This window comes from Anolis sagrei, chromosome 2, assembly GCF_037176765.1.
Source record: "Anolis sagrei isolate rAnoSag1 chromosome 2, rAnoSag1.mat, whole genome shotgun sequence".
NCBI classification, from domain to species: domain Eukaryota; kingdom Metazoa; phylum Chordata; class Lepidosauria; order Squamata; family Dactyloidae; genus Anolis; species Anolis sagrei.
Genome location: NC_090022.1, coordinates 3,328,879 through 3,356,878, shown reverse-complemented (window position 1 = coordinate 3,356,878; position 28,000 = coordinate 3,328,879). Strand labels below are relative to the sequence as shown.

Here is a 28,000-nt window from a genome sequence, read left to right as displayed (position 1 = left end):
CTATCTTCATGAACTGTTTCTTCACTATCAGGGAAATCCTTGACCTCTACCTGGGCAATCTATCTTAGGCCCTGCTGGCGTGGACCCCTATGGCTGCCGCGAGTGGTCCTTACCAGACAGTCCTTTTGTAGATTTCCAAGAGGAAAGAAGGTCTTCAATTCCCAGCGAAGGCTGGCTGTAAAACCGTGGAGCTGTAATTCTCCAGCAGAGAGCTGGCTGTAGATCTGTGGGACTGGATCCCCCCCAGCAAAAGCTATGCTTCTCTGTAGAGCTGTGGGACTGGATCCCCCCAGCAAAGCTGTAAAAGACAAAGCTTTCTACAGGTGGAACTGATTCACGTCCTGTACGAAAGGCTTCTCTGTGTGAACTGAACTAGAGGTCCCCTTTTCCCCTCCTTAACCCAGAAAAAGGGGCGGAACTAAAGAACATAATGATAATTGATGGGTCATTGGCCCTATAATTGCAAACTAAGGGAAACCACCTTATTGCAAAATGCATGGAACTTTGGAATACATGCAAACACTCAAAGAATAAAAAGCAAGTTAGGGCTCCTAGTACAGACTTTTATTTAAAAAAAACATGGCAATTATTTCCAAATATATCAGATGTGTGTATTCCTTCATAGGATGACAACCATATGAAAAACTGGTTCCTTTCTTGTATGGATCTGATAAGATGTGTGGTTACTGGTAGAACTAAGAGGGCATCTACATTGAATCAATACAATGACATGGTAGCCCAGATTTAGCCTTAAATTGGTCACATAAGATGCAGAAGAGTTTTTTTTTTTCCCTCACGTGAAGTCTGGCTATAGTTTCCCCTTTTTGTGAACCTTTTTATGTGTAGCAAGGTTTGAGCTTTGACTGAATCTCTGTCCACACTCAGAGCATTGATATGGTTTCTCCCCAGAGTGGATCCTCTGGTGACAAGTGAGTTCTGGCCCACTTCTGAAGCTCTTTCCACACTCGAAGCAGGGATACGGCTTCTCTCCAGTGTGGGTTTTCCGATGTATAGAAAGGGCTGCGCTCTGAGCGAAGCTTTTCCCGCACTCCAAACACGTATAGGGCTTCTCTCCAGTGTGGGTTCTTTGATGGCCACTAAGGGCCTTCCCCGTTTTAAAAGCCTTCCCACACACGGTGCAGGCGTAAGGTCTCTCTCCTGTGTGGATTCTCCGGTGGACGGTAAGGTGGCTTGTCTGAGTAAAGGTTTTTCCGCATTCAGCACACCGGAAGGGCTTCTCCCCCGTATGAACTCTCCGGTGCACAACGAGGTGTGGTCTCTGATGGAAGGACTTCCCACAATCAGAGCATTCGTATGGCTTTTCCCCCATGTGCACCCTCCGGTGTACAACTAGGGTCGACTTATGAGCAAAGCGTCTTCCGCATTCAGGACATGCATAGAGTTTTTCTCCGGTGTGAACCTTCTGGTGTGATTTGAGGGCACAACTACTACGGAAGTTGTTTCCACACTGAGGACATGTAAAGGGTTTTTCCCCAGTGTGGATCTTCAGGTGCTCTTTCAGACCTGAGTCATAAGCAAAGCTTCTCCCACACTCCAGGCATTTATAGGGTTTCTCCCCCGTGTGAATTCTGGAATGTTTCTGTAGATGTGTCCTCTGAGTGAAGCTCTTCTCACACTGCATACATTTGTATGATTTCTCCTGAATATGAGTCCTTTGATGGGAACGTAGATTACTATTCTGAGTGAATCTCTTCCCACACTCCAGGCATTTATAGGGCTTCTCCCCTGTGTGCGTCCTTTGGTGTGAACGCAGACTTCTACTCTTAGTGAACCTCTTCCCATACTCCATGCATTTATAGGGTTTTTCCCCAGTGTGAATTCTGTGATGTGTCTGTAGATGTGCACTCTGAGTGAAACTCTTCCCACACTCAAGGCATTTATAGGGCTTCTCCCCTGTGTGTGTCCTTTGATGTGAATGTAGTCCTCCACTAGCAGTGAAGCTCTTCCCACATTCAAAGCATGTATAGGGTTTCTCCCCTGTGTGTGTCCTTTGATGTGAATGCAGTCCTCCACTAGTAGTGAAGCTCTTCCCACATTCAAAGCATGTATAGGGTTTTTCCCCTGTGTGTGTCCTTTGATGTGAATGTAGTCCTCCACTAGCACTGAAGCTCTTCCCACATTCAAAGCATTTATAGGGTTTCTCCCCAGTGTGAATTCGGTGATGTCTCTGTAGATGTGCCTTTTGAGTGAAACTCTTCACACACTCCAGGCATTTATAGGGTTTCTCCACAGAATAGGCTCTTGGATATGAATGTAGACCTCCGCCTTCAGTGAAGCTCTTTCCACACTCCGATTTATTCTCTGTACGAATTCCCTGATTGCAAAAATGTACAAACACTTGTTAAAATATGAAATGGAAAAAGAACAAGCAAGAGATCATATGGTTACATGGGCTCAAAATATAGCTTCCCAAATGCATTTGGAATAATGAGGGGAAAATGTGGACAAAGGGTTTGAAGTCTACTTTGAGTAATGAAAACGTTTACAAGATAGAGATCTTATGTACCTGCTGTTGCCCAGGTACGCGTTTTCTAATTCTATTTATGAGAAATACAGTGATACCTTGACGTAAGTGTTCAATTTATTCCATGACCAAGTTCTTAACTCAAAAGACTATTACCTCAAAGCAAATTTTCCCACTGAAATGCTATTAATCTCTTCCGTCTCCCCGACCCACATTTTTGTCAGTGTGTATTTTCATGTATGATGTATGTATGTTTAAATGTAATTTTATGTAGTAAGATAAGTAAGATTGGATCTGCAATAGAATTGTAATGTCAGGATGTATGTTTACACAGTAGAGTTAAAAACAGCAAAGAAACTAGCTGTGAGAATGTGACCCTGTGACCCTGAATTTCTAGCTGTGTAAAACATTAGGGAGTGAATGAGATAACTCCCAGCCCGCTGCAGTTAGCTTTCGTTTTCTATCTCCTTCATGTTTGCTCGTTTATGGTGTATGTTGGATTCCTGAACTGCTCAAGTAAACTTGAAACCTGCTTCTGCAATACTTCTGTTAGCGCTAACAATTTTTGTTACATGTTTTTAAGAAAATGTACTTTATCAATAACAAATAATGTATAGATGCACATTCACATGGAACAATAACAAAAGGAAGATCAACTTTAGAATGGCAGAAGCACAAAGTTGTGGCAAGAAAGCACAAGGTGAAGAGGCAGGAGCATCCTTCTCCTCCTACTGTACTTATTCCAGCCTCCCTCCCTCTCTTGCTCTCTCTCTCTTCATGAAGCCAAACATCCCAGGAATAAAAACCAGACAAAATAGACTATCCTAAAGGTCCTCAAAGTGGGCCAGAGCAAAACAGATAGCAATCTCCCAATGTGGACAAGAGTATGGAGGCACGAGGCATAGAGGCTGCTCCCTTGGAGCCCTAAGCCCTATACTCTTGCACTAGATCTTCCCATGGAGCACGCTCTTAACTCAAAATGCTGCTCATATGTCAAAGTGAAACCAGGGCTGAGCAGCGTCTCTTAACCCAAAATACTATTTTAAGATGGGATGCTCTTTAGCTGAAGTTCCTCTTTACTCATTGTTAGCTTTACAATGGTATGATTTGTTCTGTTAGTGCTAGCCATGGCATTCAGGGCTATGGTTTTTCATCTAATCCTAGGTCTCATGCTGGGCCTTCAATACATGTCCCTACAGCGGTCAGAGGACTGCATACCTACATATCTATTGTCCAGTAACCAATCCTTTTTATCTATATTCTGCCTTCTTGTGGTTGCATCTGAACACTACATATGTATTTCTTACTTTTGGGGGCCTCACCCCAAAACAAAGTGTCTTTTGGAGTTGCTGAAACCCCACAATTCTTTTAAGTTGGGTAGAGACAGGTATGTGTGGCTAGTTTGGTCCAGGTCCATCAAGCCATGTAGAAGAGTTTGTGGAACAAGCAAACATAAATACATGCAGTGATCAAAGGCAACCAGAAGAGGGAGTAAATAGATATAGAAGATTAGCTTCTGGCCTGTAGGTATGTGTGTATGCAGCACTCAGGTGCAGCCACAAGAGGTCGGTATACACATGGAAAGGAGCTGATGTTGGAAGACAAAGTCACATTTTGTTTGAATTGCCGCACCAGGGGGACAAAAAACTGTAGCCCTGAAGGCCACAGTTGGGACATACACCCCATAAGGAAGAAAGCAATATAATGAAGATGTAACCTTAGGAAAGGGTATCTGGAAAAAGGGTGCGCCTAGACCTTACTCAGAGGCCAAGGGTGTGTGAAGAAAAGGCCTGAACTGGTGTCATTTAGGTGGTTCCTCCCTGGAAAGACCCAGCGTGAGCCCCCGTCTGAAGCAGAAAGCCACGGAATTGAAGGACATGGTCTGCACCCCTTCAACAGCCAAGGAAGCAAAGTGGAGCTGATGGCAAAACATGCTCTGAGGCTGAGAGGGTGTGACCTGGAGCCCAAGGGCTTTCACAAAAGGTGCATCAGGTCCTGGTCCCTACCTTCTGATTTGGGATTGGAGAGGTGCTTTTGTTCTGATCTGTGAGGGTCTTGTCCCTTCTTGGTCGCCTCTCCACGTCGTCGTCTCCTCCTCCTCCTCCTCCTCCTCCTCCTCCTCCTCCTCCACCACCATCCTTTGTTCTCTGCCGAGACGATCTCAAGGACATCCCATGTGACCCATGAGAAGAACTCCTCTTCTGATCATAATCTGAAGAAAGGACAAGAGAAGAGCAGATGGTGAGTGTGGATGATAGACATCCCATGTGACCCATGAGAAGGACCCCTCTTCTGGCCATAATCTGAAGGAAGGATGGGAGAGGAAGAGCTGAGGGTGAGTGTGGATGGCAGACATCCCATGTGACCCATGAGAAGGACTCCTCTTCTGATCATAATCTGAAGGAAGGATGAAGAAGGAAGAGCTGAGGGTGAGTGCGGATGAGGGACATCCCATGTGACCCATGAGAAGGACCTCTCTTCCGGCCATAATCTGAAGGAAGGACGGGGGAAGAAGAGCTGAGGGTGAGTGTGGATGACAGACATCCCATGTGTCTACTGAGAAGGACCTCTCTTCTGGCCATAATCTGAAGGAAAGACGAGGAAAGAAGAGCTGGTGGTGAGTGTGGATGACAGACATCCCATGTGACCCGTGAGAAGGACCCCTCTTCTGGCTATAATGTGAAGGAAGGACGAGGGAAGAGCAGATGGTAGTGAGTCTGGATAAGAGATGACGTTGGCAGCCATTGATTGGTGGCCCCTTTTGACTAACTATGCAGTAGATTCTCCATTTTAATGATTGGTTGACCCTAGAAAATGGCCCGGAGGACCTCCAAGGGCTAGAAAAGAGTTTCCTCTAGAAATGTCTCTGCCCTCCAGTGCAACTCTATCAGGGAGCACATTAGTCTTATTGTGGTGGCCTTCAATGGTCCCTTCAAGGATGAGAAAAGACAACTATGCAGTAGATTCTCCACTTTAATGGTAGGTCGACTGTAGTATTGAGCCAGGGGACCTCCGAGGAAAAGGGTTCCCTCTAGAAATGTCTCTGTCCTTCAATGCAACCCTATCAGGGAGCACATTGTTCTTATTATAGTGGCCTTCAATGGTCCCTTCGAGGATGAGAAAAGACAATTATGCAGTAGATTCTCCACTTTAATGGTAGGCCAACTCTAGTATTGAGCCAGAGGACCTCCAAGGAAAAGGGTTCCCTCTAGAAATGTCTCTGTCCTCCATTGCTACTCTATGGAGGGCCACATCAGCCTTATAATGGTGGCCTTCAGTGGTCCCTTTGTAGTTGTAAGACTGAACAAATACTCCTGAACATATGGTGAAGTAACCCGTGACACCTTTTCGCACTCCATCTCCATGATATTATTATTATTATTATCATCACAAAGGATTGATTGCCATCCATTGGGGGTACCAGGAGCTTTCCCAGCCACGTGCTGATTCCAAAGCTCATGCATCCCATTATCCCCAGTCTCCATTAAATATTTGTGTCACCGCTACAAATTTAAATACAACAAATTAAAGTTTCATTTAAAGCTAAATATCTATTGGGATCTTCCAGGCGTCTGGAGATACAACAAAGCAAAAGGGAAATCCAAAGGAATGAGACAATGAGAGAGAGAGTCCTGACCCGGAGAGGCCTCCTGGCCTTGATCCTCTTGCAGGACCTCCGTGGACAAGTCACCCCGATCCATGCTTCCTCCACACGCAGCCCCTTCTCCGAAAGCCACAGGACCCTGAAAAGAAGGAATAGAGTTTTTCCAATATTAATCTCCTTAAGCAGTAGATCTCAACCTTCGTAATGCCACGGCCCTTTAATACAGTTTCTCTTGTTGTGGAGAACCCCAACCATAACAACAACAATCTCCATGGACAGTTCGTGGGAAAAATTGAGAGCCAAATTGACAAGGAAGAAACATGGCTGTGGTTCACAAATGGAACCCTGAAAAAGGAGACAAAGGAGGGCCTGATTCTGGCAGCCCAAGAACAAGCCATTCAAACCAAGGCCATCAAAGCCAGAATCGAAAAGTCGGCGACAGATCCCAAGTGTAGACTCTACAAGGAAGCAGATGAAACAATAGATCCCTTCCTCAGCTGCTGCAAGAAGATCACGGACAGACTTTAAGCAGAGGCATAACACCGCTGCTCAGATGATTCATTGGAACTTGTGCCACAAATCCCATCTGCCTGTGACAAAGAACGGGTGGGATCACAAGCCGGAAAAAGTTACAGAGAATGAACACGCCAAACTCCTCTGGGACTTCCGGATTCAGACAGACAGAGTTTGGAAGCACAGTACTCCTGATATTCAGGCAATGCTTCTTGTAGGTCAGAGCATGGTCCAGGGTCACTCCCAGGTATTTGGGTGCGCTGCAATGCTCCAGTGGAATTCCTTCCCAGGTAATAATCCTCAGAGCTCGGGATGCTTCTCTGTTCTTGAGATAGAAGGCACATGTTTGTGTTTTAGTTGGGTTGGGGATCAGCTGGTTTTCCCTGTAATAGGCAGTAAGAGCACCTAGAGCTCCGGAAAGCTTCTGTTCAACCATCTCAAAGCTCCCTGCTTGAGCGGTAATGGCACGATCATCAGCATAGACTAAACTCTCTGTCCCTTCTGGCAGTGGCTGGTCATTTGTGTAGATTTATATTTATCGTGTCATCCGCAACCAGAACATTGTATTACATTTCTAATAGAACAAAACAAACAGATAAAAAAAACTCACAAATTTTGCAAACTTGGGAGCTGATTAAATGTCCTTTGACCAGTCTCTGTCGCCTTGGGAGTGCCTCTGGTGTTGCCGCAAGAAGGTCCTCCCTTGTGCATGTGGCAGGGCTCAGGGTGCATTGCAGCAGGTGGTCAGTGGTTTGCTCTTCTCCGCACTCGCATGTCGTGGACTCCACTTTGTGGCCCCATTTCTGAAGGTTGGCTCTGCATCTCGTGGTGCCAGAGCGCAGTCTGTTCAATGCCTTCCAAGTCGCCCAGTCTTCTGAGTGCCCAGGGGGGAGTCTCTCATCTGGTATCACCCATGGATTGAGGTGCTGGGTTTGGGCCTGCCACATTTGGACTCTCGCTTGCTGGGGTGTTCCAGCGAGTGTCTCTGTAGATCTAAGAAAACTATTTCTTGATTTGAGTCGTTGACGTGCTGGCTGATACCCAAACAAGGGATGAGCTGGTCCTTTCACTATTGGCTGCTACTTCCCGGCGGATGCCAGGTGGTGCAATACCGGCTAAGCAGTGTAATTTCTCCAGTGGTGTGGGTCGCAGACACCCTGTGATAATGCGGCATGTCTTATTAAGAGCCACATCCACTGTTTTAACGTGGTGAGATGTGTTCCACACTGGGCATGCATACTCAGCAGCAGAGTAGCACAGCGCAAGGGCAGATGTCTTCACTGTGTCTGGTTGTGATCCCCAGGTTGTGACAGTCAGCTTTCATATGATATTGTTTCTAGCACCCACTTTTGTGTAGATGTTGAACATGGATGGGGCAAGCACGCTCCCCTGAGGCAGGTCTGGGTGTCTGCGTGTGACAGCACAATTATGATTATTAGGGGAGAAGGGGGGAGAAAAGGGGGGAAAGAGAAAAGAGAGGGAGAGGGAAGAAAGGAGAGAGGGTCTCCAGCCCCATTGTTTCAGGCAGCACTTTTACTGTGGTTTTACTTTTTTGCATTTCCAAAGTGCACTCAGGTTTTCCATGCAAAAGGCCTGTACTGCTCCAGGCATTCCTAAACAGCCCCCTTTCCCCCCATTAACCCAATAATCCCCCCCTTTTCTATTTTTGCAAAAATTAATCCATGCACTGGGGTTAATTGAGGGAAAGAGAGGCCAATGTGCATTAATCCCCGTGCATTAATTAGTTGAGCCTTAATGAGCCCCCTTCCAAGCCAAAAACAACAACAGAAACTCAATGCAAAACTTTGCAACCTCCTTCTTGGACACAAAAGGCAAAGGGAGGCAACACTTCGGGTTCCCAAGCGACCTGCTGAGAACCATAGAGAATATAGATATAAACACACACACACACACTTTAATGAATGCACTAAAATCCCCATCCTTTTCCTTTTCTTTACAAAACAATGAGTGCAAATGAATTAATGCAATAAGCCTTATTTTTTATTATTAATTATTGCAAAAATTAATTAATGCACTGAGATTAATGCACAAGGGGGCTCATTTTCCCTGTGCATTAATCCCAGTGCATTAATAAATTAAGACTTAATTAACCCCCTTCCAAGCCAAAACACACTTTAATGAATGCACTAAAATCCCCATCCTTTTCCTTTTCTTTGCAAAACAATGAGTGCAATTGAATTAATGCAACTAGCCTTTGCTTATATTATTACTTTTTTTCCCTGTGCATTAATTAACTGAGCCTTAATTAACCCCCTTCCCAGCCAAAACAACAAGAGAAACACTCTCCATGCAAACCTTGCAAAGTCCTGCTCTGCTTCTTGGGCACAAAGGCAAAGGGAGGTAACACTTCGGGTTCCCAAGCGACCTGCAGAGAGTCAGAGAGCAAGGGAGCGCCAGTGCGCATGCTCCACCCTCCAAGGCCTTCCAGCACAAACAAAGGGCATTTGCATGGGAACCGGAAGTGTCTAGGCTTCTTTGCCTCTCCTCACTTGCTTTTCCTCTTTGGCCCCATGCAGGACTTGCTTCCAACAACAACATAAGAAGAAAATAATATTTATCTGTATTATAATATACAATGTATATTATGATTCTCACTGTGATAAAACATGATACAAATAAATAAACATATCATTTTAATAATAATAATTGTATAAGATATATATAATATATAATTGGCACTGAGATAAAATTGGAGTGCAAATAAATATATTATAATAATAAGAATATTGGATTATACAATATATATGTAATAATATGCTATATATATATATATATACACACACACACATACATATATGTATTTTGATATATCATATATAAATATCACACAGATAAAAGGATACTTATAACAACAACAATATTATATATTCGCATGCATTCTAATATATAAAATATACTTTTCTTAAATGCTTGTTGAGTTGCATGCTACAAGTCGCTTCTGGAGTGAGGGAATCAGCCGTCTACGAAGACGTTGCCCAGGGAACGCCCGGGTGTCTTGCAATCCTGCGGGGAGGCTTCTCTCATGTCCCCCACACCAGAGGCACTCCAAGTGACCAACTACTGGTCAAAGGACATTTAATAGAATGCCAAGTTTGCAAACTTTGTGTTTTGTTTGTTTATTTGTTTTTAATGCAATACAACTGTTTGGTTCGTTCCTGACGCGATAAATAAATAAATAAATCTCAAATCATCATCATAGGCTATCACTCATGGGTGAGTGTGACTGCCCATACTATTTCAATGAGCTGGCGGAGTTGTTATGTCAGCTCAGGTCCACCCTCTTTGAAGATTTCAGCAGGGATCCCATCAGGTCCGCTGGCTTTGCTGTTTTTTAGTTGGCTGATGGCCTTACTGACTTCCTCCAAACTAAAATACAAACAGTAAAATATAATGAAAATAAAAATAAGTACAAAAACAATATAAATAAACACAACCAAACAATATAAAGTCACAGTAATTGGGCAGGACAAATTATAAGGACTGAAAGATTAAAACACTGGGTAAGCAGGCCATATAATGTATCAAGACAGAGGATCAGAGGGACGAAGAAAAGTTAGTTGCACTAGGAGATAAAGTGCTTCCAAGGACATTTTATGCAGAGTTTGGTCAAGATCAGGGATTATTGTTCATTCAGCTGGAAGCATACTGGAATAGCCAGGTTTTCAGACTCTTCCTAAAGACTGCCAGCTGGGGGCTTACCTAATTTCTCTGGGAAGCGGGTTCCAGAGTCGAGGGGCCACCACGGAGAAGGCCCTCTCCCCACAAGTCGCACTTGCAATGGGGGTGGGAGTGAGAGAAGGACCTCTCCAGAAGACTGAAGGGATCAAGAATCCCGTAGAGGATTGAGACTTGGGCAGTGTGGGGTTGAATTCCCACACAATGTGGGGGTGATCCTGGACTCATCACTGACCCTGGAACGCCAGGTGTTGGCATTGTCCAGGAGTGCCTTTGCACAATTAAAACTTATGCGCCAGCTGCGCTCATACCTGGAGACACCAGATCTGGCCATGGTAGTCCACACCTTAGTCACATCCTGTTTGGACTACTGCAATGCTCTCTGCGTAGGGCAACCTTTGAAGGTAGTTTGGAAACTTCAGCTGGTCCAGATCGGCAGCCAGGTTACTAACTCAAGTGCTGTTCAGGAAGAGAACCACTCCCATGTTACAACAGCTCCACTGGATGCTGGTCTGCTTCCCGGCTAAATACAAAGTGCTGGTTATTACCTATAAAGCCCTAAATGGATTGGGCTCAGGCTATTAAGCAAACCGCATCTCCACATACAAACTACCATTAACACTGCAGTCTGTGGAGAAGGCCCTGCTCTTGGTCCCACCTCTGTCTCCAGCATGGCTGCTGGGAACGAGAGAGGGGGTCTTCTCCGTGATTGCTCCCCACTTCTGGAGCTCCCTCCCCAAAGAACTAAAAATGGCCCCCTCTCTCCTCTCCTTTAAAAACCCTCCTATTTAAGCAGTTTAGCATATGGAAAGGAGGAGGATGAGTACATCTTCATTACATACTCTCACTTAGATACTGGAAATCTACCTCAGCCTTGTTGGTCGTAGTAAACCACACCATATTTTTAATGCATTTTAACTGCTTAGTTTTATTATGTTGATAAATGTATGTGATGTGATTTATTATGTTTATGTAAGCTCTAACTAGTTGGTTGCTTTTGGTTAGCTATTATAAGTTTATATTGATGGTGTTTTATTTATTGTGTTGATTAATTTGTTGTTTGTTTTATTATGGCATTGAGTGTTTCCCACTTTTGTTATAAGTCGCCCTCAGTCATAGAAACATAGATTCATAGAGCTGGAAGAGACCTGGTGGGCCATCCAGTCCAACCCCATTCTGCCAAGAAACAGGAAAATCACATTTGTGCTGTCACGCGCACAAATTTGGCTTTTGAACAGGACGTGCTCTTTGTGCCCAAGGGGAAGCCATGGTGCCTCAGCTGAGAGGCCCTAAGGATTTACCTATACAAAAGTCTTTAGAAGCTTGAAAAGTTTAACAAAGTCCTTTATTATTGCTTAGGTCTTCAACAAAACAAATACTTCTCAGATCTTCAACAGGTCAAACAAATACTTCAAGGCTTTGAATCAACTGGTGGCTTTCTTAACCTTGTCCACAAGGGACAGGCAACTGGCTTCGTGAACTGTTTCTTTTCTTTAAGAGGAAAACCCTTTTGAACCCCTCCTTGGGCAATCTACTTTCTAAACTTTGCTGGGGTGGGCTCTACTCCCGGCTCCAAACTGCTTCTTGGGTCCCGAGGAGACCTACCAGTCAAGGCTTTGTAGATTCTCCAGCTGGAGTCCTTTGGAACTGTTTTCCCCCAGAATTTCTGGTGAAACGAAGCTTCTCTACAGGTGGAGCTAATCCACGTCCTGTAGCTAAGCTTTCAACTGTAAGACTGAGCTAAAATGGCTCCCTTTCCTTCCTGAACCCTGGGGAATGGGGCGGAACTAAAAAACCCAATGATGATTGATGGGTCATTGGCCCTATAATTGCAAACCAAGTGAAGCCACCTTATTGCAAAATGCATGGAACATTGGAATACATGCAAACACTCAAAGGAAGAAAAGGAAGTTGGAGCTCCTGGTACAGTCGTACCAGCACAGTATTCAAAGCACCACCGACAGATAGTCATCCAGCCTCTGTTTAAAAGCCTCCAAAAAAGGAGCCTCCACCACACTCTGGGGCAGAGATTGTGGTGGAGGCTCACAGTTAGGATGTTCTTTCTCATGTTCAGGTGTAATCTCCTTTCCTTTAAAAACCTCACAGAATGGGAAGGCTTTGTTTCTCAAAGCATACAGTGTAGTCACAAACAAAGTTCCAACTGACAGTTTCTTTCCCTTGCACCGCCAAGCCCTCACTCTGTCCCCCGCTTCACTGCTCCTGTTTCCATGGAAATCATCTCCCTTGCTTCAAGTATACTACAGGCCTCTTTCCACCCAACATCAGTCTATCAGCCAGTCTGTCTGTCTGTCTGTCTATCTATCTATCTATCTATCTATCTATCTATCTATCTATCTATCTATCTATCTATCTATCTATCTTGTATACACACTTCTATCCATGTTGCAGCTACCTATCCTTCCAACTATCTTGCATCCATCCTCCATCCACCCAACATCTATCTCTCTATCTGTCAGTCTGTCTATCTATCTTGGACATACACCCCTTCTATCCATGTTGCATCTACCCATCCTTCCAGCTATCTTGCATCCATCCTCTATCCACCCAACATCTGTCTATCTATGTATCTGTCTCTCTGTCTGTCTTGTATACACATTCCTTCTATCAATGTTGCATCTACCCATCCTTACAGCTACCTTGCATCCTTCCTCTATCCACCAACCTACATCTTTCTTTCTTTCTTTCTTTCTTTCTTTCTTTCTTTCTTTCTTTCTTTCTTTCTTTCTTTCCCTCCTTTTGGAAAATGTACACCAACTCTAAACTCACTCCTTTATTTAAAAAAAACAAACCTGCAATTATTTCCAAATATTTCAGTTGTGTGTATTGCTTCATTGTTGTTCATTCGTTCAGTCGTCTCCGACTCTTTGTGACCTCATGGACTAGCCCACGCCAGAGCTCCCTGTCGGCCGTCACCACCCCCAGCTCCTTCAAGGTCAGTCCAGTCACTTCAAGGATGCCGTCCATCCATCTTGCCCTTGGTCGGCCCCTCTTCCTTTTGCCTTCCACTTTCCCCAGCATCATTGTCTTCTCTAGGCTTTGCTGTCTCCTCATGATGTGGCCAAAGGACTTCAACTTTGTCTCTAGTCTCCTTCCCTCCAGTGAGCAGTCGGGCTTTATTTCCTGGAGGATGGACTGGTTGGATCTTCTCGCAGTCCAAGGCACTCTCAGGACTTTTCCCCAACACCACAGCTCAAAAGCATCGATCTTCCTTGGCTCAGCCTTCCCTCAGGTCCAGCTCTCACATCCATAGGTTACTACAGGGAAGACCATGGCTTTGACTAGGCAATGGATCTTTATTGCCAGTCTGATGTTTCTACTCTTCACTATTTTATCGAGATTGGACATTGCTCTCCTCCCAAGAAGGAAGCGTCTTCTGATTTCCTGGCCACAGTCTGCATCTACACTCATCTTTGCGCCTAGAAATACAAAGTCTGACACGGCCTCCACATTTTCTCCCTCTGTTTCCCAGTTGTCAATCATTCTTGTTGCCATAATCTTGGTTTTTTTTATGTTTAGCTGCAACCCGGCTTTTGCGCTTTCTTCTTTCACCTTGATTAGAAAGCTCCTCAGCTCCTCCTCGCTTTCGGCCATCAGAGTGGTGTCATCTGCATATCTGAGGTTGTTAATGTTTCTTCCAGCAATTTTCACCCCAGCTTTGCATTCCTCAAGCCCCGCACATCCTCGCATGATGTGTTCTGCATACAAGTTAAAAAGGTTGGGTGAGAGGATACAACCCTGCCGCACGCCTTTCCCAATCTTGAACCAGTCTGTGGTTCCGTGGTCAGTTCTGACTGTTGCTCCTTGGTCCTTGTACAGATTCCTCAGGAGAGAGGGAAGGGGGCTTGGGATGCCCATCCCACCAAGAACTTGCCACAATTTATTATGATCCACACAGTCAAAGGCTTTAGAAGAGTGAATGAAGTAGAAATAGATGTTTTTCTGAAACTCCTATTGCTTCATAGGATGTCAATATTGCACCTCAGAGTAGAATCACCTTGCTGAAGGACACCAAACTGCACACAGCCAAAAGTCTTTATGGTTTATTAAGAGTAAAAGGTAAACAGTTTTTAAAAGCCAAAGTAATGTTTCAAAAGATCAGGATAACATAGCACTTGAAGCATAATCCAATAGGCATCAGCAAAGACCCAAGAGAATATGACAAAGTCCTGGAACCATGAACACAAAAACTGCAAGGTAAATCCAGCCTGGCTTAGGCAAACTTCTTAGGTGAATGCGAAAGTTGCTTTGACAAAGATCTGATCTCAAACCCCCTTTGCAAACATGAAGGCGTTTCGTTGGCCTCTCGCCTCCCTCTTGTTAGCTATCCTTTCACTCCTTCAGACATGGGATGTCAGAGTGCGACAGAAGCTTTGTAGCTAAGAGACTTCAGTAAAAGCAAACGTATAGCTTTACTGAATAGAGCACATATTCAGCACACGCTCGCATTGACACCCAACCAAAAAGAAAAGAAACAAGATAAAAGCAACGAAGTAAGGAGGATGAACGAAATCTTATCTCTGGATCCTCCCTGCGCGTTCCAGGCACACTCAGGGTCACAACTTCACAGTTCATTAGAGGCTTGACTGTTTAACCCTCTCTGCTAATGCAATCAGGTTACATTCACAGGCAATGCACAAAATTACATTTAAACATTCACATTGCACTAATCTTACATTAACACAGAATTCCAACCGGACCACCCTATCTAAATTTCCAGTTTCATCACATTAGCAGCCTGTTTTTCTGCTTGTTCATTATCACACTGGGAACTAGGCAAATAGCTATTTTCTCTTTCGGAGTCAATCTGCACCTGGCCGCTATCTTCAGTTTCTACACTCTCAGGCCTTGCTGTGGGAAACTGACCTTCTTCTTCACTGTCTATAGCAGGGACATCTTGAACCAAACTGTGAACTTGAGTCCCATCCTCCTCCTCAGAAACGCCCTCTGATTCCAGCTGTGTCACAACAGTCAACTACATGCAAAACTGTCTCCTCTCCTGCATGGGTCTAATAAGATGTGCGGTTACTGGTACAACTAAGAGGGCATCTACATTATTGAATCAATACAATGACATGGTAGCCCAGATTTAGCCTTAAGTTGGACACATGAGATGCAGGAGAGTAATTTTATTCCCCCCTCTTGCGAAATCTGGCTATAGTTTCCCCTCTTTGTGAACCTTTTTATGCATAGCAAGGCTTGTGCTTTGACTGAATCTCTGTCCACACTCAGAGCATTGATGTGGTTTCTCCCCAGAGTGGATCCTCTGGTGAGAAGTGAGTTCCGACCCACTTCTGAAACTCTTTCCGCACTCGAAGCAGGAATACGGCTTCTCTCCGGTGTGGGTTTTCCGATGTATAAAAAGAGCTGCACTCTGACTGAAGCTTTTTCCGCACTCCAGACACGTATAGGGCTTCTCTCCAGTGTGAGTTCTTTGATGGCCACTAAGGGCCGTCCCTGTTTTAAAAGCCTTCCCACACACGGTGCAGGCGTAAGGTCTCTCTCCTGTGTGGATTCTCCGGTGGACGGTAAGGTGGCTTCTCTGAGTAAAGGTTTTTCCGCATTCAGCACACCGGAAGGGCTTCTCCCCCGTATGAACTCTCCGGTGCACAACGAGGTGTGGTCTCTGATGGAAGGACTTCCCACAATCAGAGCATTTGTATGGCTTTTCCCCCATGTGCACCCTCCGGTGTACAACTAGGGTCGACTTATGAGCAAAGCGGCTTCCGCATTCAAGACATGCATAGAGTTTCTCTCCGGTGTGAACCTTCTGGTGTGATTTGAGGGTACTAGTACTACGGAAGTTGTTTCCACACTGTGGACATGTAAAGGGTTTTTCCCCAGTGTGGATCTTCAGGTGCTCTCTCAGACCCGAGTCATAAGCAAGGCTTCTCCCACACTCCATGCATTTATAGGGCTTCTCCCCAGTGTGTGTCCTTTGATGTAAGTGTAAACTTCCACTAGCAGTGAAGCTCTTCCCACACTCCATGCATTTATAGGGTTTCTCCCCTGTGTGTATCCTTTGATGTGAATGTAAACTTCCACTAGCAGTAAAGCTCTTCCCACACTCCAGGCATTTATAGGGTTTCTCCCCAGTGTGAATTTGGTAATGTATCTGTAAATGTGACCTCTGAGTGAAGCTCTTCTCACACTCCAGGCATTTATAGGGTTTCTCCCCAGTGTGAATTCGGTTATGTATCTGTAGATGTGACCTCTGAGTGAAGCTCTTCCCGCACTCCAGACATTTAAAGGGTTTCTCCACAGAATGGGTTCTTGGATATGAATGTCGATCTCCGCTTTCAGTGAAGCTCTTTCCACACTCCAGTTTTTTCTCTGTAAGAATTCCCTGATTGCAAAAATGTACAAACGCTTGTTAAAATATGAAATGGATAAAGAACAAGCAAAAGAACATATGGTTGCATGGGCCCAAAATAAAGCTTCCCAAATGCATTTGGAATAATTAGGGAAAATGTGTGCAAATAGTTTGAAGTCTACTTTGAGCACTGATTAGAAAGAAAACTTTTACAAAATGGAGAGTTTATGTACCCGCTGTTGCCCAGGTATGCATTTTCTCCTTCTATTTATGCGAAATACAGTGATACCTAAACTTAAATGTTCAATTTATTCCATGACCAAGTTCTTAACTCAAAAGACTATTACCTCGAAGCAAATTTTCCCACTGCAATGCTATTAATCTCTTCCGTCTCCCTGACCCACATTTTTGTTACATGTTTGTAAGAAAATGTACTTTATCAATAACAAATAATGTATAGATGCACATTCACATGGAACAACAGCAAAAGGAAGATCAACTTTAGAATGGCAGAAGGACAAAGTTGTGGCACAACAACAGAAACACAAAGTTGTGGCAAAGAAGCACAAAGTGAAGAGGCAGGAGCATCCTTTTCTTCCCACTGTACTTATTCTAGCCTCCCTCCCTCTCTTGCTCTCTCTCTCTCTCTTCATGAAGCGAAACATCCCAGGAATAAAAACCAGACAAAATCAACTATCCCAAAGGTCTTCAAAGTGGGCCAGAGCAAAACAGATAGCAATCTCCCAATGCGGACAAGAAAATGAAGGCACAAGGCATAGAGGCTGCTCCTGTACTCTTGCACTAGCTGGTGTGTGAAGAAGGATTTTGGAAACTGGGTTTTCAGGGAGAGAGTGTCTGTGTTAGACAGTGCTGTGTGCTGACAGGAAAAAGGTCAGACAGCAACCTTTCTTGTGAGAGTTAGCACAAGAGATTAGCTCTCTAGGCTGGGTTAGTTAACAGGAAGAACTCTAGGGAAGAGTTAGTTAATAACCCAGGGACTGCCTAGGATAGGTTAGTCTGGACTCATTACTATTTCTCTGAAGTAGAATGAGGGTTTTTTGGTATTAACAGTCAGAATCTGTTTTATTAGCTCTGTCTGTACCTAAGTGAAGAGAACTATTTTAAGCAACCATCAAGCTGAAGTACTTTTGTAACAAGTCACGCTTTTCGTACCTCTCAGAAGTAGTTTGTTGTCTGTTTGTAAAAATAAATCTTGTTCTATTTAACTTTCATAAGATCTCTACTGAGCATCATTCAATCATCAAGCCCTTATTATAGTTCCAGCATTTTTAATATCCTGATACTACAGAAAAGCCTCTTTACAAACAGTAATTTTGGGAGCCAGGGGAAAAGCAGTGTGGGCAGGAGTGGGAAAAGTTTACCTCAAATACTCTTTAGAAATCCTAAAACAATTTAGGTTGGTGGCAGCTTTAATCCACAAGAAAGTTTGAAGTCAAGCAGTGTTCACTCTACCATAACACTTATCCATCATCGTCTTGCTACTATATTGGTGACATTAGTGTGGGATATATTATACATTCCTTTATAGTAGTGTCCAGCGGCGTGATATGTTGATATATTATATGTGATCCTTTTTATAAAGGGGTATCCGGAAAAAGGGTGTGCCTGGCCTTTACTCTGAGGCTGAGAGTGTGTGACTCTCAAGAAAAGGCCTGAGCTGGTGCCACTGAAGTGATTCCTCCCTGGAAAGACCCAGCCTGAGGCCAACGTGAAGCCAAAAACCACAGTCCTGAAGGCCAGGGCCTGCACTTCTTCAACAGCCAAGGAAGCAACCAATGTATAAAAACATATTTAGAAAGGGGAGCTGATGGCAAAACTTGCTCTGAGGCTGAGAGAATGTGACTCAAGACCAAACGAGTCTGACTTGCTGAAGGGCAATCATTTCAGTATTTATCTCAAAGGAGACTAGTTGCATCTTTCTTTGAGGCCACAAGACAAACATTTACTAATAAATACACAATTCCCAGGTATGCATTTCCTGATTCATTTCAGTAGAAATAACCACAGTTAGCTTTACAATTTTGTGATTTCTCCCATTAGAAAATGTATATCTGGGCAATGGTCGATGCTTAATGTAGTATTGTATATCTATATCTATGTGTATCTATATCTATGCAGCCATCCACCATCGAGATGGAGCCCAAAGACCTACTTCAGAGGGGCTGCTCTTTCCCCAGGCGACGCATACGGAAGGTTCCACCCCTTCTTCCAGCTCAAGGCTGGATCCAGAACCCGAAGGCTTCCCACAAAAGATGCATTGGTCCTGGTCCCTACCTTCCGATTTGGGATTGGAGAGGTGCTTTTGTTCTGATCCGTAAGGGTCCTGTCCCTCCTCGGTCGCTTCTCCTCATCTCCTCCTCCTCCTTCATCCTTTGCTCTCCACTGAGAGGATCTCAAGGACATCCCATGTGACCCATGAGAAGGACCCCTCTTTTGGCCATAATCTGGACGAGGAAAGAAGAGCTGGTGGTGAGTGTGGATGACAGAAGACATTTATGCAGTAGATTCTCCACTTTAACAGTAGGCTGACCCTAGAGTTGAGTGTGAGATGCACAGATTATCTATGGCAACTGTAGCAACTCAGGGTAGTTTTCACCTTGCTCCAGACACCACCACACCAAGGCTGTAGGTTTTTGTAGTTTATTGAGAAAAGCAAAATCAAAACCAAGAAATAAAAATGCAATAGTTCCATAGGCAAAACAGAAACTTAAATGTAAAGGCAAAGTTCCCAAGATTCAAAGGCAAAAACATGAAGCACAATCCCTTAGCAATGGTCAAACAAAAGTCCATGGTAAACAGTTGAAAACAAGACCCAAATCCCAGAATCAGGAAGCCAGAAGCGTGCTGCTAAAAGCCAAGGAAAATCTTCAGAAGTTAACATGGGAAGAGCAATGTTGGACTGACAAAAACTGCCTGTCGGCTACACGACTAAATACCCTTTGCGAACATGAAAGCATTGCCTTGACCTTTGGCACCTTTGGCTTCTCACTTGCTGGCCAAGTGAGTGCTTCTCCGAAGCCTAAATTTCAAACGATCTTGTCTGCTCATTAATTCATTATCTTCAAGGCTATGCAACCCCTTATCTTGGTCCAGCTGGGACGGATCCTCCACCTGGCCGTGTGGGATTTCACTCTCACTATCAGTCTCTCTAACTAAAGGAACATTCCTTTCCATGGGGAATTGACCTGCTGTTTCTCCCTCAGCAGCCACACTATCAGCCCTGTCTGAAACATGTACAGGAATCTGTAAACCATTAGCCTCCTCGTCATCCTGCAGGAAGTCAGGCTCAGAAGGCCCAAACAGCTCAGCTTCAGACTCAAGTCAAGCTGAGTCACAACAGCAACAACCAACAAAACAGCAATGTATGTGTGTGACTCACAAAACTCTGCCTCAGAGTAAGTTACTTCATGCTGTATTACTGGTCAGTCGAAAGGCCGAACAGGTGATAGGGTTACAGCCTGTGTTACACGCGGTTACACTCCCCCTGAAGATACAGGTTCACAGCTTGGGAGTGATCCTGGACTCATCTCTGAGCCTGGAACCCAGGTCTCGGCGGTGGCCGGGAGAGGTTTTGCACAATTAAAACTTGTGCACCAGCTGCGCCCGTTCTTTGGGAAGTCAGACTTGGCCACGGTGGTCCATGCTCTTGTTACATCCTGACTTACTTACTTACTTAGGCGATCCCTCGTTGGACGAGTAAGATGGTCTTCCATTATGGATTTCCTTGTGGGTCCGTATGTGGCTGTGGAGCCCTATTCTTGCTCTGCATCTTCTTCCGCAGTGAGGGCATTGGTTTCCAGGTGGAAGGCGGTCCCGGTCGGGGTTGGCTTGACGCGCCTTCCTCCTGGCACGTTTCACTCTTTCACCCTCCACTCGTGCCTCCTCAAATTCTGCAGCACTGCTGGTCACAGCTGTCCTCCAGTTGGAGCGCTCAAGGGCCAGGGCTTCCCAGTTCTCAGTGTCTATGCCAGAGTTTTTAAGGTTGGCTTTGATCCCATCTTTAAATCTCTTTTCCTGTCCACCAACGTTCCGTTTTCCGTTCTTAAGTTCGGAGTAGAGCAACTGCTTTGGGAGACGGTGGTCAGGCATCCGGACAACATCCTGAATAGACTACTGCAACACACTCTACATGGGGCTGCCTTTGAAGACCGCCCAGAAACTTCAACTAGTCCAACAGTTGGCAGCCAGGTTGCTCATCGGAGAGACGTACAGGGAACATACAACTCTTTTGTTACACCAACTCCACTGGCTACCAATCAGCTTCTGAGCACAATTCAAAGTGCTGGTTTTAACTTTTAAAGCTTTAAGCGGTTCTGGCCCAGACTACCAGTCCGAACGTATCTCCTGCTATGAACCATCATAAAGTTTAAGATCTTCAAGAGAGGCCCTGCTCTCGATCCCACCACTATCGCAAACAAGGTTGATGGGGACGAGAGACAGGGCCTTCTCAGCAGTGGCCCCCCCGCCTGTGAAATGCCCTCCCTAGAGATATCATATTGGCCACCTCCCTCTTGTCTTTTAGAAGGAAAATCAAGACCTGGTGATGGGACCAAGCGTTGGATCAGTGAGCAGCAAGTGGAAGAAGATCACACAACTTATGGCAACGAATTGACCCAGACTGGTTTTTGGATTTTGATTTTAATTGATGTGTCTTAATTAATTGTTTTAATTTTTAATATTTTGATTCTACTGTGGTTGTTTTTATGATGCTTTGGTTAGGCCGCCCTTCGGAAATATAGGAAATAATTAAATAATAAATATGTTAAGATGACTTCAAAATTCACAGTAGTAAAAGTATAATTCTCATATTATAATTCAACTAAGGATATACTATTCACGAAATAAGTAACAGACATAAAGAAAAGCATATAGAAACAACCAAGTCCCAATAAGTCCTGGAGCTGCAAAAAGTCTTGAGTCCAGTACCAGTGGCAGTCAAAAAAATCCAGCTCCCAAAATAATGACTTCTATATGATTGGTTGTTTTGATATGCTTTTCTTTATGCCCGTTACTTATTTTGTGAATAGTATCTTCTTAGTTGTATTATCACAATTGTACTTTCACTACTGTGGATTTTGAACTCTTTTCGACATAGTAATACAGCATGAAGTGACCTTCTTTGAGGCAGAGTTTTGTGAGTCATGCACATACTTTCATCTTCTATATCTACAGCACTGCTGGTCACAGTTGACCTCCACCTAGAGTGTTCCACCTAGAGTGGAACATCGAGAAAACCAAAGTCCAGATCCAGCAGGCACCAGCCAACCCCTCTCCAATGCCAGAGATACAGCTTAATGGTGGAACATTAGAAAATGTTGACCATTTCCGCTCCCTTGGCAGCCACCTCTTCAGTCAACATTGACACCAAAATACAACACCGCCTGAGCTCTGTGAGTGCAGCATTTTTCTGAATGAAGCAGAGAGTGTTTGAGGACCGGGACATCCGTAGGGAGACCAAGGTGCTTGTTTATAAAGCTATTGTCCTCCCAGCCCTGCTGTATGCCTGCGAAACGTGGACTGTCTACAGACGTCACATGCAACTCCTGGAACGATTCCATCAGCGCTGCCTCCGGAAAATCCTGCAAATCTCTTGGGAAGACAAGCAGACAAATGTCAGTGTGCTGGAAGAAGCAAAGACCACCAGCATTGAAGTGATGGTCCTCCGCCATCAACTGCTGGACCGGCTACGTTGTCCAGATGCCCGACCACCATCTCCCAAAGCAGTTGCTCTATTCTCAACTCAAGAACGGAAAACGGAATGTTGGAGGGCAGGAAAAAAGATTGAAAGATGGGCTCAAAGTCAACCTTAAAATCTCTGGCATAGACACTGAGAACTGGGAAGCCCTGGCCCTTGAGCATTCCAGATGGAGGTCAGCCATGACCAGCAGTGCTGCAGAATTTGAAGAGGCACGAATGGAGGGTGAAAGAGAGAAACGTGCCAAGAGGAAGGCGCGTCAAGCCAACCCCGACTAAGACCGCCTCCCACCTGGAAACCGATGCCCTCACTGCGGAAGAAGATGCAGAGCAAGAATAGGGCTCCACAGCCACCTACGGACCCACCGCCAGTACAGCGCTCTTGGAGGACCATCATCCTCGGACTATGAGGGATCGCCTAAGTAAAGTAAGTAAAGTAAAGTAAGAGTATTCAAGGGCCAGGGCTTCCCAGTTCTCAGTGTTTTTAAGGTTGGCTTTGAGCCCGTCTTTAAGTCTCTTCTCCTGTCCTCCAACATTACATTTTCCATTCTTGAGTTCGGAGTAGAGCAACTGCTTTGGGAGACCGTGGTTGAGCATCCGGATAACGTGGCTGGTCCAGCGGAGGTGATGGCGGAGGACCATCGCTTCAGTGCTGGTGGTCTTTGCTTCTTCTTCCAGCACGCTGAGATTTGTCCGCTTCTCTTCCCAAGAGATTTGCAGGATTTTTTGGAGGCAGCGCTGATGGAATCATTCCAGAGTTGCATGTGATGTCTGTAGACAGTCCATGTCTCGCAAGCATATATAGCAGGGTTGGGAGGACAATAGCTTTATAAATAAGCACCTTGGTATCCCTACAGATATCCCAGTCCTCAAACACTCTCTGCTTCATTTGGAAAAATGCTGCACTCACAGAGCTCAGGCGGTGTTGTATTCCGGTGTCGATGCTGACTTTGGTGGAGAGGTGGCTGGCAAGGAAGCGGAAATGGTCAACATTTTCTAATGTGACACCATTAAGCTGCATTTCTGGCATTGGAGAGGGTTTGGCTGGTGACTGCTGGAACAGCACCTTGGTTTTCTCAATGTTCAGTGACAGGCCGAGCTTCTCATATGCTACTGCGAAGGTGTTTAGAGTGGCTTGTCGGTCTTCTTCTGAATGCGCACAGATGACATTGTCATCAGCATACTGGAGTTCTATAACAGATGCTGTTGTAATTTTGGTTTGGGCTTTCAAAACTTGCCATCTGTCCGATAGATGATTTCCACTCCGGTGGGAAGCTTCCCGTCAACAAGGTAAAGTATCATAGCAATGAAGATGGAAAATAAGGTTGGGGCAATGAAGCAAAAGGGAAACCCAAAAGAATGAGACAATGAGAGAGAGAGAGAGAGAGAGAGAGAGAGTCCTGACCCGGAAAGGCCTCCTGGCCTTGTTCCTCCTGCAGGACCTCCGTGGACAAGTCACCCCGATCCATGCTTCCTCCACACGCAGCCCCTTCTCCGAAAGCCACCAGACCCTGAAGAGAAGGAATAGAGTTTTCCCAACATTAATGCCCTCAAGAGACATCCTTTTGTGTGCTTTGCAAGACCTGAGAAGGTTGTGAAGGGAAGGTTGGCCAGGAGGCCTATTCCTGTATCATTCATTCATAGAGTGCCATGGAGGTGAAGCTCTACCATAATTCTATTTAGGCAAAACATGGTCAGAAGATGTGGTTTCTTGGGAAAGACTGGGGTTCCTAAAGTGGATAGAGAGGCCTAGGTGTCTTCAAGGCCCCAAATCTGGCCTGGAGAGCAAAGCAGGGCCAGCCTTAGATAGGAGGCCTCAATGAAGACCAAGAGAGGGGTCCTAAGAAAGGCAGGAGTGGACAAAGCACTCTTGAAACTCTATGGGATCCCTGGGTGCCCATGGGTCTCAGATGCGGAAAAGGCACCACAATCTACACAAGGGGAAGCAGGGGGAAGAGAGTGGGGTCTAGGAAGGGAAAGAGAGGGAGATGGATGGATGGATAGATAGAGGGAGCGGGAGAGGGATGGAGGAAGGTAGGGGAAGAGAGAGAGATGGAAAGATAGAGGGAAAGAGAGCATTGCTGTCCTTACAGCGGGGGGGGGGGGGCTTTCAGTTTTTAGATCAAGCAACTTAGGAGAAAGAGCAAGGAACACTTGCCTTGGTTCCCGCTTCAAGTCATGTCCTGGTCAAGTTTGGCTTTAAGTCTTGGGGATTTTACCATGATCTCAAGCTCAGGTTTTGTTCTTTGATTCTTGGATCACTTAAGTGGATGTTTTATTCCTCGTCTTTGGATTACTCAATTTCATGATTTTACCCTGCTCCTTGGAGTTATGTTCATACTTTACCCTTTGCAGCATTGGAGATCTATCTCTGGTTTTTGAGACTCCTTTTATCTTACCTTTTTGGATTCTTTACTCTTTTACTGTGTGTGCTTTTTCAATAAACTGTTTACTTCTAAGTTGGGCTTCCTGATGAGTGTTTGAGCAAGGTGAACCCTAGCTGAGGTGCAACAGAGGGAAAGAGATGGATAGAGGGAGGATGGAGGAAAGAATGGATCATAGAGGGAGGGAGAGAAATGGATGGATAGTGACGGGGAGAGAAAGGGGAAGAGAGATGGATAGATAGATAAAAGGAGAGAGGGAAAGGAAGAGAGGTGGATGGATGGACAGAGGGAGGGAAAAAGGGAGAGAAGGATGGATAGAGGGTGGAAGGGAGAGAGAGAAAGATGGATGGATTGATGGGGGAGGGATGGAGGGAAAGAGAGTGAGGGATGGATGGATGAGGAGAAGGAGGGAAAGAGCGAGATATGGAAGAATAGCAGGAGGGAGGGAAAGAGAGAGCGTTGGATGGATGGACAGGAGGAGGGAAAGATGGATAGGAGGGAGGGAAATCTTGCAGGGTGGGTTTGTTTATTTATTTATTTACGACATTTCTATGCTGCCCGTCTCACCTCGAAGGGGACTCAGAACAGCTTACAAGATATATATATACATACAATCTATCTATATATATATGTTCTGTGCGTAATGAGTACCTTAAAAACAAAAGAACCAATGAACGAAATCACACCAAATTTGACAAAAAATGTATCACTACACAAGGAGTGACCATCACTCAAGAAATTATGATTTTGTCATTTGGGAGTTGTAGTTGCTGGGATTTATAGTTCACCTATAAGAAAGAGCATTCAGAACTCCACCAACGATGGAATTGAACCAAACTTGGCACACAGTTCTCCTATGACCAACAGAAAATACTGGAAGTTGTTGTAGGTTTTTTCGGGCTATATGGCCATGGTCTAGAGGCATTCTCTCCTGGCGTTTCGCCTGCATCTATGGCAAGCATCCTCAGAGGTAGTGAGGTCTCTGAGGATGCTTGCCATAGATGCAGGCGAAACGTCAGGAGAGAATGCTTATAGACCATGGCCATATAGCCCAAAAAACATTCAACAACCCAATACTGGAAGTGTTTGGTGGGCAGTGTCCTTTGGTTTTGGAGTTGTAGTTCACCTACATCCAGAGATCACTGTGGACTCAAACAATGATGGATCGGGACCAAACTCTACACAAATACTCAATATGCCCAAATGTGAACACTGGTGGAGTTTGGGGAAAATAGAATCTTGACATTTGGGAGTTGTAGTTGCCAGGATTTATAGTTCACCTACAATCACAGAGCATTCTGAACCCCACCGACAATAGAATTGGGCCAAACCTCCCACACAAAACCCCAATGACCACAGCAATGCGTGGCAGGGGACGGCTAGTATACTATATTATTAGTATAGTACATCAGTATTAACTATTACCATATTGTATTATACCATTATATTGTAATATTATTAGTAAATACAGGGTTAGTCAAAATGAATAGGCCAATTCGGGTACAATTAATTTTCTTATTGGCCTATTCATTTTGACTAACCCTGTATAATAACAATAATAGAGCAAAATAATGTAAATGTAATAATAGTAAGATTCAAATAATAAATGTAATAATAACAATAACGATAAAATAATAAATGTAATAAATAAATAGAGTAAAATAATAATAGAATAAAATAACAAATGTAATAAAAATAATAAATAGAGTAAAATAATGCAAATAATAATAATAATAATAATAGAGTAAAATAATAAATGTAATTGTTCCTGAACAGCTGTACCAGGAGCTCCAATTTTGTTTGCTTTGCATTGAATGTTTGTTTGCAGTCCTAAGTTTCAGGGACTTTGCAGATAGGTGGCTTCTTTTGGTTGCAGTCATAGGGCAAGTCACTTGTCCATCATCATTAAGTTTTGGTCCCGCCCCTTGCGCAGGGCAATTGGGAAGGGAAGGGAGCCATTTTTTAGTTAGTCTCAGCAAGATAAATTTATGTATAGGATGTGTGCAAGCTTCCCCTGTACAAAAGCTTCAATCTTTAAGAATTTCCAGGAAAACAGCCCTAAAGACCAAAGAACTCCATCTGGAGAACATCTACTGCCTTGCTGGTAGGTCCACTTGGTGTTTGAGAAGCAGTTCGACCCGGTAGTGGAGCCCACATCAGTAAGGGTTAGATTACAGTCAGCCTGGGAGAAGTTAAAAAGGGGATTTTCCTTTAAAGTAAAGAAGTTATTGAAGACAGTTGCCTGTCCTTCATGGGCAAGATTAGAAAGCCACCAGTTGCCCAAAAGCTTGGAATCATTTGCTTAACTTTACTGAAGACAAGAGAAGTTTCTGTTTGATTGTTCACTAAGAAAACACTTTGTTGTACTTCACAAGCCATCTAAAGACTGTTTGTGGGGGAAACCTCTGAGAACTTCTCCTTGGGCCCCCTGGCTTTCCGCTGGGCAAAGGTTGCACGTCCTGTCCTAAAGACAATTATTTACAGGCGCAACAGAACAGTAATAACAATAATAGAGAATAGATTTCTAGTTTCCAAGTCACGACCTCCTTGAACTGCTGCACTCTGGGTAGGATGTGTCCCAAAAGCACCCAAAATACAGCAGAGTCCCTTTCTATTTTTGCAAAAATTAATTCATGCACTGGGATGAATCGAGGGAAAGAGGGGCCAGTGTGCATTAATTCACCCAAGGATCTTTCTCCATTTTTAATTTTTGCAAAAATTAATTAATGCACTGCGATTAATGCAGCCAGGCCTCCCTTCCCAGTGTGCATTACTTAATTGAGAATTAATGAGCCCCCTTCCAAGCCCAAAAAACTCAATGCAAACTTTGCAACCTCCTTCTCTGCTTCTAGATAGATAGATACACACACACGTGTTACTTAATGCACCAAAATTACCAGAATTTTCCTTTTCTTTGCAAAGCAATTACTGCAAATTAATTAATGCAATTAATTAATTAATAATTAATTAATTAATAATTTTATTTTAATAATTAATAATTAATTAATTAATAATTTAATTAATAATTTTTATTATTAATTATTGCAATAATTAATTAATGCACTGAGATTAATGCCCTTTCCGTGTGCATTAATCCCTGTGCTTTAATTAACTGAGCTTTAATGAACCCCCTTCCCAGCCAAAACAACAAGAGAAACACTCTCCATGCAAACCTTGCAAAGCCCTTCTCTGCTTCTTGGGCACAAAGGCAAAAGGAGGCAACACTTCGGGTTCCCAAGCGACCTGCAGAGAGTCAGAGAGCAAGGGAGCGC

At 44.3% G+C, this 28,000-nt stretch overlaps 1 protein-coding gene across 4 annotated transcripts; it reads right to left on the bottom strand.

The window, feature by feature from the left end:
- Window positions 1-94: 94 nt before the first annotated feature.
- LOC132765837 (zinc finger protein 665-like) lies at window positions 95-27,961 on the bottom strand. 4 transcript variants are annotated; one of them, XM_067463297.1, is made up of 7 exons: window positions 27,902-27,961; window positions 23,750-23,855; window positions 18,925-19,094; window positions 6,123-6,228; window positions 4,620-4,697; window positions 4,492-4,589; window positions 95-2,335 (listed from the first exon to the last, which is right to left on the bottom strand). In XM_067463297.1, the coding sequence occupies exons 2-7, from the start codon at window positions 23,811-23,813 to the stop codon at window positions 809-811; spliced, it is 2,043 nt and encodes a 680-aa protein (XP_067319398.1). In that variant the 5' UTR covers window positions 23,814-23,855; window positions 27,902-27,961; the 3' UTR covers window positions 95-808. The 4 variants fall into 4 exon arrangements, with proteins under 4 accessions (XP_067319398.1, XP_067319397.1, XP_067319395.1 ...); XM_067463296.1 differs by lacking the exons at window positions 4,492-4,589; window positions 4,620-4,697; window positions 6,123-6,228; XM_067463294.1 differs by lacking the exons at window positions 6,123-6,228; window positions 18,925-19,094; window positions 23,750-23,855; window positions 27,902-27,961 and having other exon boundaries at window positions 4,492-4,586; window positions 4,620-4,840.
- Between the last annotated feature and the right edge of the window lie 39 nt (window positions 27,962-28,000).

What these genes read in the sequence shown, in the direction of transcription:
- LOC132765837 (XM_067463297.1), bottom strand. Translation starts at nt 23,813, where the DNA reads ATGGATCGGGGTGACTTGTCCACGGAGGTCCTGCAGGAGGAACAAGGC. An exon ending in AGGCCAGGAGGCCTTTCCGG is followed by an intron (nt 19,095 to 23,749) that starts GTCAGGACTCTC and finishes TTCCTCGTCCAG; the next exon opens with ATTATGGCCAAAAGAGGGGT. An exon ending in AGGCCAGGAGGCCTCTCCGG is followed by an intron (nt 4,698 to 6,122) that starts GTCAGGACTCTC and finishes TCCTTTCTTCAG; the next exon opens with ATTATGATCAGAAGAGGAGT.